The sequence below is a fragment of the Dendrobates tinctorius genome, unplaced genomic scaffold (genome assembly GCF_039654945.1).
Source record: "Dendrobates tinctorius isolate UK_male_01 unplaced genomic scaffold, ASM3965494v1 ptg000231l, whole genome shotgun sequence".
Taxonomy (NCBI): Eukaryota; Metazoa; Chordata; class Amphibia; order Anura; family Dendrobatidae; genus Dendrobates; species Dendrobates tinctorius.
In genome coordinates this window covers 9,842,355-9,855,848 of record NW_027361898.1, presented here as the reverse complement: position 1 = coordinate 9,855,848, position 13,494 = coordinate 9,842,355, and the positions used below count along the sequence as shown (strand labels likewise).

The 13,494-nt window shown below is 43.8% G+C and overlaps 1 protein-coding gene across 1 annotated transcript in view; it reads left to right on the top strand.

Annotated features, from left to right (window-relative positions):
* The window catches only part of LOC141059900 (relaxin receptor 1-like), a 532,911-nt gene extending 527,139 nt beyond the window's left edge, over nt 1–5,772 (top strand). The window contains exon 18 of the mRNA XM_073556105.1: nt 2,072–5,772. Within this exon, the coding sequence (XP_073412206.1) occupies nt 2,072–2,259 (188 nt within the window). The 3' untranslated portion in view covers nt 2,260–5,772. The remainder of the gene's footprint in view (nt 1–2,071) is intronic.
* Nucleotides 5,773–13,494: the final 7,722 nt, after the last annotated feature.

Below are 13,494 nucleotides of genomic sequence, written 5' to 3'. Positions count from 1 at the left end.
CATCCTGGTTCCATGTGCTGCTCCCCCCATATATCCATCCTGACCCTCATGTATCCATCCTGACCCCCCATATATCCATCCTGGCCCCCCATATATGCATTCTGGTCCACCATATATATGCAACCTGGTCCGTTGTCCTGCCCCACCCCCCATAAATCCATCCTGGCCCCCCATATAGATATGCATCCTGGTTCACCCATATATATGCATCCTGGATCCCCATACATTCATCTTGGTCTCCATATATCCATCCTGGTCCCTTGTCCTGCCCCCCATATGTATCCATCCTGGCCCCCCATATGCATCCTTCCTGGTCTCTTTTCCTGCTGCCCCATATATCCATCCTGGCACCTTGTCCTGCCGCCCCCATGTGTCTCTATCCCTGCCCCCCATGTGTCTCCATCCAGGCCCCCTCATGTGTCTCCAGCATGGTCCCCCCATGTGTCTCCAGCCTGGCCTCCCCCATGTGTCTCCAGCCTGGTCCCCCCCATGTGTCTCCAGCCTGGTCCCCCCCCCATGTGTCTCCAGCCTGGTCCCCCCCAAGTGTTTCCAGCCTGGCCCCATGCACACACACACAGAGGGAGAGAGAAAAAAAAGATTCCTCTTACCTTCCTGCGCTCCCTGCACTGGGCGGCGTCCTCATCCTCTGCAGGTCTGGAGCGCACATGGTAAAATGGCCGCCGACATAAATTGGTATATCATAAGTTGTCAGAGCAAAGGTCAAGGCAAGTATTTTGCTTCTCCTAACCAGAGGACCATTACTTGTCCTTGAGTAGCTTCCACCAGTACAGTACAGAACCCCTAATTCCCAAGAACATGATTTGAATTTTAAGAAAATGCTCCTGTAATTTTAGATTGAGCTTTGACCCTCTAGTTATTTTTTTCAAAATTTAATGTTGGATTTCAGCAAAAAGCTGAAAATAAGTTAAACATTGTTATATCTTTTTACTTTTCTTTTTATATTTTTGTGTTTCTCTATGAATCTATTTTAAGATCGTAGAACTAAACATACCTCTGTCTCTGACCTTCATCCTAGCCCTAACCCTAGCAGTAACCCTGACCGTAACCTTAGTTAATGGTTGCAAAAAGGATGTGAAAACTTTTTATACTTATAATAGATTATATTATAGTTTTTTATGTTACTGTTTCTGTGAAGGGATTCTTTTTAAAAATAGTGACCGCTCCTCCAAGGGGTCTCCATCTCTCCTCTCTCAAAATGACAAGAGTAGAACCAGGGAGCTGTGGAAGAGCATAGTGCAACCATCTTAGTCACTGGCTATGCAGAGTGCAGCATTCAAGATGAGTTTGTCCATCGGTTGCTTTGCTCTGCATGGGTGGTTACCAAGATGGCAAAGCTTGCTTCATCTTACTGAGAGACTTGTCATCTCGGCTCCTGACTGTGCAGATCTCAGTAACCTAGGATAAAATCATCTAGACTGCTGTTCTCTGCATAGTAACCTGTGGTTCCAACAGAGGTGTCAAAACAGCTTTGGCTCCTTTACAAAACTAACTTGCTAGCTACCAAAAACCTTTCAACGAACTTCACCCCTATATAAACTTCATATATAAGTAATCCATGGAATTCAATTGTTTAAAAAAAATAAGTGGGTTTACGCACATCATGTTTGGGGAAACAAAACAAATTTTGTGTCTGTTTTTGCTGCTGCTGTTGAGCCATAGATAAAAGTGACTTTTCTTCTTGCTAGAACTGCATTTGCTCAAGAATACTGCATTCAAAACTGCAATGGCTGAATAGGTTGTTAGTTAAATGGGAAGGACGTGTCCAAGTGCGACCCAACAACTCCATCATAAGTGGCATAAATTGTGTCGGAAATTACCCAAGTACATTTCTTATGCTGTTACTTGGCAGCTTGAGGATGCCCCAAATTCAGTTGGAGGCACATATTTCTTAAATATTGACACATCTTACTTCAACGTATTCTGGATCAAGACTGACATACAAAACACCAGTATTCATGAATTGATCCTAAAATATGGCATTACCACAAGATTAGTATGTTTGGTTCCTGCAAATTTTGATATGCAATGTAATGCTTCTCTATATTCCTAGGTACAATTACCTCCTGGGTGGTGATCTTCATTTTGCCAATAAACAGTGCCCTGAATCCCATTCTGTACACAATGACAACCTCCTCCTTCCAGGAGAAGCTCAAGCTATGTTTACAAAGTAAGAGACACCAACTACAGGAGTCGGGGAAAAGCTTTACATTGGTATCCATTCACACCAATACAGCTTAGCACTGGTGGACTATTGAACACTTGCTTGAAACCTGTAGTACTCATTTCATTATTTAATTTTGTGCCTTTCATAAAATCCTAGTTATCCATCCAGATGGCATGTAGAAACACAGTCTTGTGACCGATGCTGAGAAAGTGAGTTTTCTCCTAAAGCCATGGCTGATTGGAAGCACCAAGAGCTCTTCTGGATGCCCCTGCTTCCTATGGAAACTATGAATAAGTGACCACTGAGCAGACATGAGGAGTACTGGAGTCATCTAAACATCAATCGGAAATATAAAAACAGAAGATTGTACTCATATGTCAAGAAGGTCATCCTGGTCTATGAGACTAGAAACTCGCTAGAATCACCTGGAGGTGAACCCCTTATGACTGTGGCACAATTTTCATTGTAAGAGAAAATCATAGAGGATCTTGCCAGTTATCCTCTAACTCAAGGTCAACGGTTGGATTTACAGATCATATAGCATTAAGCTGTTGTAAGACAAAACCAATGTGAATTCTGTATAAATAGACTTGTCTGTACATATATTTATAACATTTCATATGAAGAGATTTGATGTATTATAATTTTGACAACTATGTGTATGATATTGATATGCTTTTAAAGAGGATATTTCACCAGTTTGAGGATTCTAAACTGGCCACATCATGAAACAGTGGCTGTAGAAGTGACATAAAATGGACTTTTTATTTTTAATTTCTCATTTCTGTTGCACATATATTAGCTTGCAAAGTTTAGTTTACAATTTATGATAAGCCCAACGGGGCATTACCAAAGATTTTCATCTGGTTACGTGAACTTTTGCCACTATATGGAGTTGACCAATCATGAGCAGGAGTTTTCATACAGGGCAAAAAAAAAAAGAACATGCCCACTGAAGGTCAAAAGAACAAACTTTCTCCTGTGACACATGTAATGAGACACAGCTCTGCTCTCAGCCCTGATACCTGCAGCTACTGGGTAGTGTAGAGCAAAGCTAAGTGTGATTAGACCTTAAGCTTTGATCTCTGCCAATGTGGGGGAAGATGATCATAAACACTTCTGCAGCTCTACTCTCAAAGTGCTGTCAATTCTGCTGCATCTTGATCCCACAGGAGAAGTCACGTTCTTTTGGCCTTTAAGTGGTGTTTTCTTTTTTCCCCTGCATGATGCCTCCAGCTTATGATTGCTCAACATTATGCAAGGAAGAAGCACACACCCCCAGAGAAAAATCTATTGTAACGTACGATTGGGTGCATCACAAATTATGATCTAAACTTTGCAAGATAATATCTGTGCAGCAAGGCGAGAATTTAGGATTAACCCCTTCTACTTCTGCTGTACTAGTACTGTGCAGGTCGTGTCCCCCCCTTTGATGTGGGCTCTGGCGGTGAGCACACATCTTTCTCGGACATGTCAGCTGTTTTGAACAGCTGACATGTGCCCGGAACAGTCATGGGTGGAATTGCGATCCACCTGCGGCTATTAACTCATTAAATGCCGCTGTCAAACTCTGACAGCGGCATTTAACACGCGCTTCCGGTCATCGGGTAGGAAATCCGCTCACCAGTGACCCCTGTCACGTGATCGTGGGTCACTGGTGGGTTGGCATGACAACCAGAGGTCTCCTGGAGACCTCTATGGTTGTCCGTGCCGGATTGCTATAGTAGTCGGTGCTCATAGCAAGTCAGCAATTCTACTAAATACAGGTGATCTGATCACCGCCTGTTTGTAGCAGAGCCGATCGGGCTATGGCAGCTTCTAGTCTCCCATGGAGACTATTGAAGCATGCCTAAAGTAAAAAAAAGTTTGCAAAAATATTAAAAAAAATATATAAAAGTTTAAATCACCCCCTTTAGCCCCATTCAAAATAAAACAATAAAAAAAATCAAACATACGCATATTTGGTATCGCTGCATTCAGAATTGCCTGATCTATCAATAAAAAAATGGTTAACCCGATTGCTAAATGACATAGCAAGAAAAAAAGTCAAAACGCCAGAATTAAGTTTTTTTGGTCACCACAACATTGCATTAAAATACAATAACAGGTGATCAAAAGATCTTATCTGGACCAAAATGGTATCAATAAAAATGTCAGCTCGGCGCGCAAAAAATAAGACCTCACCCAACCTGAGATCACGAAATATGGAGACGCTACGGGTCTCGGAAAATAGCGCAAATTTTTTTTTTAACAAACTTTGGATTTTTTTTCACCACCTAAATAAAAAGAACCTAGACATTTTTGGTGTCTATGAACTTATAATGACCAAGAGGATCATAATGCAGGGTTTTTTTAGCATTTGGTGAAAATGGTAAAAAATAAAATAAAAAAAAACACTTGGAATTTTTTTCCCATTTTTGAGTACATGATATGGTAAAACCAATGGTGCCGTTCAACAATATTACTTGTCCTGCAAAAAACAAGCTGTAACATGGCCAGATTGACGGAAAAATAAAGTCGTGGCTCTGGAAAGAAGGGGAGCGAAAAACAGAAACGCAAAAATTAAAAAGGGCATGCTCTTGAAGGGGTTAAAAACTAAGCTTTATTCAGCTCTGCAACCACTATTCCATGGTATTACCAGTTTAATATGCTCAAACTGGTAAAATATCCTTTTTAAATAGAAGTATTGATTAATTTGCCCAAAACTGAAAGGTTTGAAGACAAAATAGATCTTTTGATGAAATTACTCCAACTGTTCCAGTTTTTATAGGCAGATGGATGACTTGAAGAACTGCTTCCTTTGACAAGGCTGCTCAGATAAGATCTTGTGGGAAGCATTTTTGGCAGCCACTCCATATCATCTACTGTATAGGGATACATTTTTAGGGACAAGGAAATTTCGGTAATCGGAACATTTGATGAAGCCCATACTATGGGATATCCTTTTAGTTGCTAAGGATTTAAAAAAAAAGATCTTCAGTGAAATTGCTGTGTGACATCCAATTTCACTTGAAGAATAGAATGGATCATAGAACCAGTTATACAGCCATTTCTCCAAAGTGTCCCCGGAGCCAGTTTTTCAACCTGACACCATCAGGCCGCATGTTCTTCATGCTACTGTAATAAGCCTGCATGGCCTAAACATGCTATTATGGCCCGCTATGTTTCCGGTTCAGTACATCTGGGACGTCAATTGTCAGAAATTGAAAAAGGAGCTGCCAGCGCAGATTTTGATGATTTGCGTGCTCAAGTGCATTCAGCTTGGCAGAACATTCCTCAGACAACCATTAATAACCTCATTGATAACCTGTCAAGTCATGTAAGTACATATATTTCTACAGTGGCGTTCATACTCGATACTGAATAAATCTTGGTGTTTTAAACATTTTGTTTCCATTTATCATCATATGCATATTAATATGTTTATCCATCCTGTGATTTCCATAATTTTATGACATTTCCTTCTTAGTGTTGCAAGATCGTTGTTGATGAGGGTATATTCAGTCCTGTACAAAAATTTTAGTCAAGTGTGGGAAAAAAATTGCTGCAAAAACAGAATGCTTTAAAAAAAAAAAAAGTGTTAGTGTTAATAGATTATTTTTAACAATTAGTAAAATACAAAATGAAGGAGTGAAAGAGAATTTTAAAGATCAACCATTGTTTTACTTTTTATTTCATAAATGAATAGAGCACGCAGAAATAAGAAACTTAGAAGCAGATTTCTCTGATGATATATATTTCTTTCTCTGCCAAGACTGATGAATCATTCTCAAAATTCTCAATTTAAATATAAAATCTGTATAAGAATATAAATCTGCATTCTGTTAGGAAGTAGACAAGGAGGTAGGTTCCAAATATCATGAAGAAAACCACAGAACTGCTGTGGATGTAAAATAGTGACTCAAGAGTTAATTGTCATTTCACTTGTGGATGTTGCACATGGAAAGCAAATACGGTAATATACTGTGAGTTCACAAATGTCCCGGGGGACATGATGTAGAAAATTTGCCTTTAATCGGCAAGTTGTAGGATGAGTTTCAGCCCATCCAAAGCTTTAATCCACAATTGAAACAGTGAATATACATATGTATAAAGCTTTCGGAAGCGACATGAGTGCTTGTTGAGAAGATAAGTCAGCGATACATAAATAAATATCTATCTATAACAAAAAAATATGAATTGATACAAAACAAAAAGTTCTCTTCACAGCACAGAAATAGGAGGAGTGTGAACATAAAGAAACACCAAGGCTACTTACCGGTAGCCGGTTTTTCTGGAGCCCATGACAGCACACATGAGAAAGGGGATCCGCCCAGTCAGGACAGGAACCCTACTGAAGATAAAAGGGCGGTACCTCTTCAGTTGGTTTACAGAGCATGAGAGGCCCCCCGAGTTAGTACACATGGTAAAACTATCACCTCATTATATTTAAATAAAAAAGCACCCAAACTATAGTGCACACCAAAGGAGTGATAAGGGGAGAATATACAGGTGCCGTCATGGGCTCTGGAAAAAACGGCTACCAGTAAGTAACCTTGGTGTTTTCCCGTCTCCCATGACGGCACACATGAGAGACTTTTATAGAATAAGACACCTTAGGGAGGGACCACCGCTTGTTGCACCCCTCTACCAAAGGTTAGGTCAGTAGAGGAAGATAGATCAAGTCGGTAGTGCTTGAAAAAGGTTGAAGGTGAGGACCAAGTAGCGGCTTTACAAATCTGCTCAATCGATACCTCAGCCTTCTCTGCCCAGGAGGTAGCCACGGCTCTGGTGGTGAGCCTTGATGCCTTCTGGAACTGGAGCGCCACTTGCAGAGTAGGATAACATAATGGCCTCCCTGATCCATCTGGCAATGGTACTCTTAGCTACCCCGTATCCTTTTCTACTACCCTGAAAGGCTTCAAACAGGGACTGATCTTTCCTCCACTGACTAGTCACTGACATATATTGCAATATGGCCCTCCTTACATCCAACGTATGGAACTTTTGCTCTCCAGGGTTTCTAGGATTATCACAAAGTGATGGCAAGGAGATCTCCTGAGCTCTATGGAACTTGGGGACCAACTTGGGGAGATAGGCCGGATCTGGTCTTAGAACCAGTCATCAAAAATCTAAGTATATGGAGGGCATACAGACAGAGGTTGTAGGTCGCTCACTCTACGGGCCGATGTTAAGGCTACAAGTAATACTGTTTTTAGTGTAAGTAGTTTTGGTGACAACTCCTGTAATGGCTCAAAGGGGTCTGTGGCTAAAGCCTCCAAGACTAGATTCAGGTCCCAGGGTGGTATCTTTGGGATGATGACCTACTACAAGATTTTATGAAGCGGGACACCCACCTATTGGATGCTAGGTTGCAGTTGTGTAGGGCCCCCAGAGCTGAGACTTGGACTTTGAGGGTGCTGGTTGCTAACCCGAGTTGCAGTCCTGCCTATAGAAACTCTAGGATAGGTCCCACTGGAGCTACATCTCCTAAAGGTACCCCCAGGAAGTCAAGTAACTTTTTCCACGTTCTACCGTAGATTCTGGATGTGATAGATTTCCTACTCTTCAATAGGATGGAGTCTAACCCTAGTGAGAATCCCTGGCGACTCAGTAGCGCCCTCTCAAATTCCAGGCGGCCAGTTGGAAGCCCTTCACCTGAAAGTGGACCACTGGTCCCTGGGTAAACAGGTCTGGAATTTCCGGTAAGATCCATTGATCTGTTACTGACATGAGTCTCAGAAGGGCGAACCAAGACCTCCTTGGCCAGAATGGAGCTATGAGAATTAGTCTTGCTCAGTCTTCCCTGATTTTCCGAACTACTATCAGAATCATCGTTATAGGGGGGAATGCGTAGGCCAGGAAGAACTTCCAAGGTATTTGTAGGGCATCTACTGTGAATGGGTGTTCTTTTGGGTTTAGTGAGCAGAACTTCCTGACTTTTCTGTTGTGTGAGGTGGCAAACAGGTCAATCTCTGGTTTGCCCCAAGTTTGCGCTATTTGTTGGAAAACATGGTGGTTTAGGGACCATTCCCCCTGTCTCAGGTGTCTGCGACTCAGGAAGTCTGCTTGTATATTTTTGACCCCCTTTATATGCAGCGCTGTGATGGATAACAGATGTTGTTTGGCTAACTGTAACAGTAGGTTTGATACTTCCATGAGGCCCCGGGTCTCGTTTTCCCCTGGCAGTTGATGTAAGCTACCACTGCACAATTGTCCATCATGACTCGAGTGTGGCTGCCCCGAAGTAAGGGGAGAAAATGTTTTACGACCTTCTCCACTGCCCACAGTTCTTTTACATTTGAACCATGATCCCTTTCTAGCAAGGACCAAGTTCCTTGTATTGAGTGGGATCTCAGGTGTGCTCCCCACCCTGTAGCACTTGCGTCGATTATAATGATGTCCTCGACTGGTTTTTGCCACAGGCCACTGGCTGTTATATGCTCCTCTACTGTCCACCAGAGTAGTGAATCTCTCACGGCCGTGGAGAGATCTAGTTCTCCTTCTAAACGCCCTTTCAATTGTTTCTGACAGAACTTCCCACTGCAGTTGTCTCTGGTGGAACTGTGCCCACTCTACCGCAGTTATATATGATGTCAACGAGCCTAAAAGGGACATTGCATTTCTCAGTGTCATAGCCGGCCTTTGTATTGCTGTGCAAGCTAGGCCTCTTATCTTGGTCACTTTATTCTCTGGTAGGAGGAAGATGCTGTCGCTCACAGTCCAGTATTAAGCCTAGGGAGGATTGCAACTTTACTGGTGTTAATCTTGATTTGGCAATGTTTACTATCCATCCCAGTTCTATTAGAGTTGACGTCACTTCCTTTACTTGCTGAGTGCAGTGGGTCTCTCTACCACAAGGAAGTCGTCCAGGTAAGGGACGATCACTATGTCCTGGGAACGAAGAAATGACATTACTTCGGCCATCACTTTGGTGAAGACTCTGGGGGCTGTAGACAGGCCGAACGGAAGGGCTGTGTATTGGAAGTGTTTGACCTGACCTTGGACATAGAGCGCTACTCTCAAGTACTTCCAATACTCCCGATGTATAGGGATATGATAGTAGGCATCTTTTAAGTCTATCACTGCCATGAGGCAGTGCTGGAACAAGATCTTTATGGCCGTATTGATTGACTCCATTTTGAAGGAGCAATTGTCTATCCATTGATTGAGCCTCCTCAGATTGACTATGGTCCTTCAAGAGCCGTCTGGTTTTTGTATCAAAAAGAGGGGGGAGTAAAACCCCCTTCCTTCTTCCTGAGTTGGGACTTCCTGTAGGACTTGTTTCTGCACTAGTTCCAGGACCTCCTTCTCCAGGGCCAGTTGTTCTTCCTGGGCTTTTCTTCGGAGTGCCATTATAAAGGTTTGCCTGGGCGGATGGATGAATTTTATATTTAAACCATCCTTGATTATGCTTAGGACCCACGAACTGGCGGAGATGTTTGCCCAGGCAGAAAGGAAGAGAGAAAGCCTTCCCCCTACCTCTGACCTGATGTCATTGGGGAGATTTTTTGGAGGATGTGGAGAGCTCTTTAAATTGTAGCCCGATCCTCTCTTTTCTTTAAAGTCACAATTCTTCCTGTCTCCTGGGGGACGACCCCTGTTAAATCTTCTCCTCTGAAAGGACGGTTTTTTGTATTCTCAGGAAATCGGGGAAAGCCTTTCTTTCTATCCCCTGCGTGCTCTAAAATCTCCTACGGTTTTTTGCAGAAAAAGGAATTGACCGTCACATGGGATGGTACAGAGTGTCTATGTTTGGATGGCAAATCCCCAGGACACCCTTTAAGCCACAGGGCTCATCTTGCCGCATTGGACAAGCCTGCCGCTCTAGCTATTAACCTTGCGGAATCTGCTGAGGCATCCGCTAGGAAAGCCGCTGCTCCATGTACCAATATCAAGTTTGACAGTATTTCATTCCTAGGAACTATATCCCTAATTTGGTCTTCTATTTGTTGTAGCCAGACCATGAGGGCACAGGCAGTACAAATACCAGCTATTGCCGTTTTTTTTACTCCCCTGCTGATGCTTCCCAGATATGTTTCAAGAAGCCATCTGCTTTTTTATCAAGCGGGTCATTTAGTACGCCAGAGTCCTCTAATGGTTGAGATAATTTTTTTGAGGACCTAGCCACGGCACTATCAATTTTCAGGATCTTTTCCCAAGTTTCGGAGTCTTTCTCCTCAAATGGGTGCCTTCTCTTTAATGTAGAAGGTAAGGTACCTGACCTCTCTGGCTTTTTCCATTCCCTATCAATTAAAGCCTTTATCTTGTCATTGACAGGGAAGGTGCATTTTCTCTTCTCTTCTAGCCCCCCGAACATAACATCCTCCAATGATTTAGGTGTTTTTTTCCTCCTTAAGGCCCATTGTAGACCTGACAGCTTTGACCAGCATTTCTACATCCTCTGTTGGGAAACACGGACAGCCCCCTATATCGCTGTCCGAGGAGGATTCTGAAGACTGAGGAGAGGAAGAGGAGGCAGAGGGGGACAGGGATCTTTCCCGACCTTCCTGCACTAGAGAGGCTTCTGAATCAGAATCCCTTTTGTGACTTCTTTTATCTGTTTTTTTTAAGGGCTGCCTTTAAGGAGCCTTTTACTTCCTCCTGTATTATAGCCCTAAGGCTAGTGACCAAATCAGGGGTCTCATCCCGTATGATTTTATTTATACAGCCAGCGCAAAGATTTTTCTGCCACTGGACTGCCAGCATTTTTTTGCATAAGACACATTCTTGGTTCTTTGCTTTGCCGCTAGACTTCCTTGACCCCTAGAGATCAAACAGAAATATGGAACCCCGTTACCATAAGGGTGACATTCATGTAGATCACTTACCACCGCTGTCAATCAAGGGTACCGATTTCGGAGGCTGATCAGATGCACATGTGACGTTCTTTCTGGACGCCGCAGGGTCTTGCCGGTCAGCACGACTGCCGCTCCGACCACTCGAGCGGCTACTTCTGGTGTGCTGGCGGCTCGGCAAGGCATCTGGTGAGAGCTCCTGCAGAAAAGGCTGCTGCTGCTGCTGCTCTTCTTGCCCCACTTCCATTGTGAAGCTTTGGGCACGAGTGCGTCTTCTGTGGTCATTCCTCTTTTTATGAGGGATCAACTGCACTCTCAGCCTCCTCTGGTGCCCATCGACAGCCCATCCCCCATGCCACACCCCCGGGATGATTATTTGTTGGCCAGCGTATTTTCATGGGTGCCGCTATCTTGAATCCGGCGCCGCCCCCAACATCACGCGGGCACGCCCTCCATGACCGCCATCTTCAGCGCACAGGTCCCTGTCAGGACAGGAAACCCAACTGAAGCGAGGGGAGGTATCGCCCTCTTATCTTCAGTAGGGTTCCTGTCTGACTGGGCGGATCCCCTCTCTTATGTGGGCCGTCATGGGAGACGGGAAAATTACTTTTCCGTAGAGAAGCATTTTGGATGCATAGACATATTAGAAACCGAGGGGACTCATGAATATGAGATTAGTAGATTAATATGATATGTGCAATTCCTTATTTTTTCCTTTTTAGACATTACAGACATGCTGATCTAGTCAAGTGAATCAAAATTGAGCACCATCAATTATTATGGAGATAGGATCAATTGATGGATCTAATGCTCACTTTATTTATTTTATTTAAATAATATTCTGAATAAAGACAAGTTTACTGCATCTTCTGTGGGTGTATCTTGCACAAATCCTATCTCTTCTGGTAATCACAGACAGACTCAATGATATTGAGATCAGACCTGTGTATATCATCACTTCTAGGACTCTTTGTTCTTCTTTAACCTATAGATAGTTTTTATTGCTATTAGTTGTATATTTGGAGATGTGGTCTGGCTGCAGATTAAACTTGGAGCCAATCAGATGCCTCCCTAATGGTATTGAATAATGGATAAGCATTTACCTATATTATACAGCATTGAGAACACCAAGAACTGGGCAAGGTTGAGGACTATAGACGCAATGATCGGCTAAGAAAACTTAGTGAAGCAGATGAAAGACGTCATGCATTCTTCCAATTAATATCAGAAGATGTCCAGAAGTGCCATCAGCTCAGATCTGGCATCAGCTAGTGAGATCCAGCACCAACTGTCTACTGTTTGGAGAAGTATGGCCAGAATTGGTCTTCATAGTAAGTGTTCGGCGTCGGTTTTCTCCTTCTGCACAGGAGGAATCCTGAGCCTTGCCTTCTGCAGTCTCCCATTCAGTCCTGGCTGCAGAGGAGCCTGCTCAGCAAAGACGTCATTCCCGGCGTCTTGCTCAAGCTAGTGATGTTGGGTTGGTTGCTGCTGCCATCCCTGGTTCAGCTATAGCAGCCTGCACTAGCCAGCAGCGAGTAGCTCCTGGAACCAAGTCCCTCTTTTGTTCCACTGAGCATGCCCGTGGCTCAACTTCTCATTGGCGTTCAGGGGTCACATACCCAAGTCCCGTGCCTGTTCCGATTGGACCATCAGGAAGATCCCAGAAGGATGCTGCTATAAAAGGTTCACATGGCCCCTCGTCCATGCGCTTGTATAGACTCAGATGGCTAGTTGTGTGTGTGATGAAGGATGCTTATGAACCGCCGACTGACTCATTAAGACTCCCTCCCTCTGGTTGTGCTTGTTTATAGGGTTAGGGTGTAGAGTCAGCGCCGAGTAGTGGCGCTGCCTAACGCTGCAATGCTCCCAGCTCCTCTCACATGTTAGAGTCAGTGTGTGCCAATCTGCTCAAGGCACCACTGCACCGCTTATACAGCAGCATCCGTCAGTGTGGTGCCGTGCGTAGATAGTGCACTTTCCAGCTCTAGCTTAGGCTGGTTAGTGCCATCCGCCAGGGCGGCGCTGCATGCTGTTGCTGCAGTTATCCCTAGTCACTTTGTCGCTAGTGGGGCTAGAGGGACTCTAACCCTGTGGCCTTGGGGCAGAGTCCTGTGTCTCTACATTAGCACTCTCCTTGCCGGGCTCTGTGAGCATAACAGGCTCTGACATTTATGTTTTACGATTCTGTGCAGTAACAGAATTCGCTCCTATACACACCGGGTCAGTGGTAAACCCACCGGTGTTCAGTTAGTACTCCGCCATTACTGAGCAGCAGTATACCATCTCTGCATGGTGGACCCCGGGTTGCGATTGCAATTTCTCATGTTTTATATTTGGTGCGATCCGCAACCCTAACAGTAAGTTTGCTGCCAAAAGCCATACCTTCATTGTAGAGGCAAGACCAAGCGACTCAAATATGTACAAAAACATAGAAACTGGGAGCGCAGAAAAATAACCTTAGGAGCTCTGGACTGAGGATTCAGAGTTAGCAATACTTGGTTAAAAAAAGAAGTCAGTTTGTTCACTGAAGGG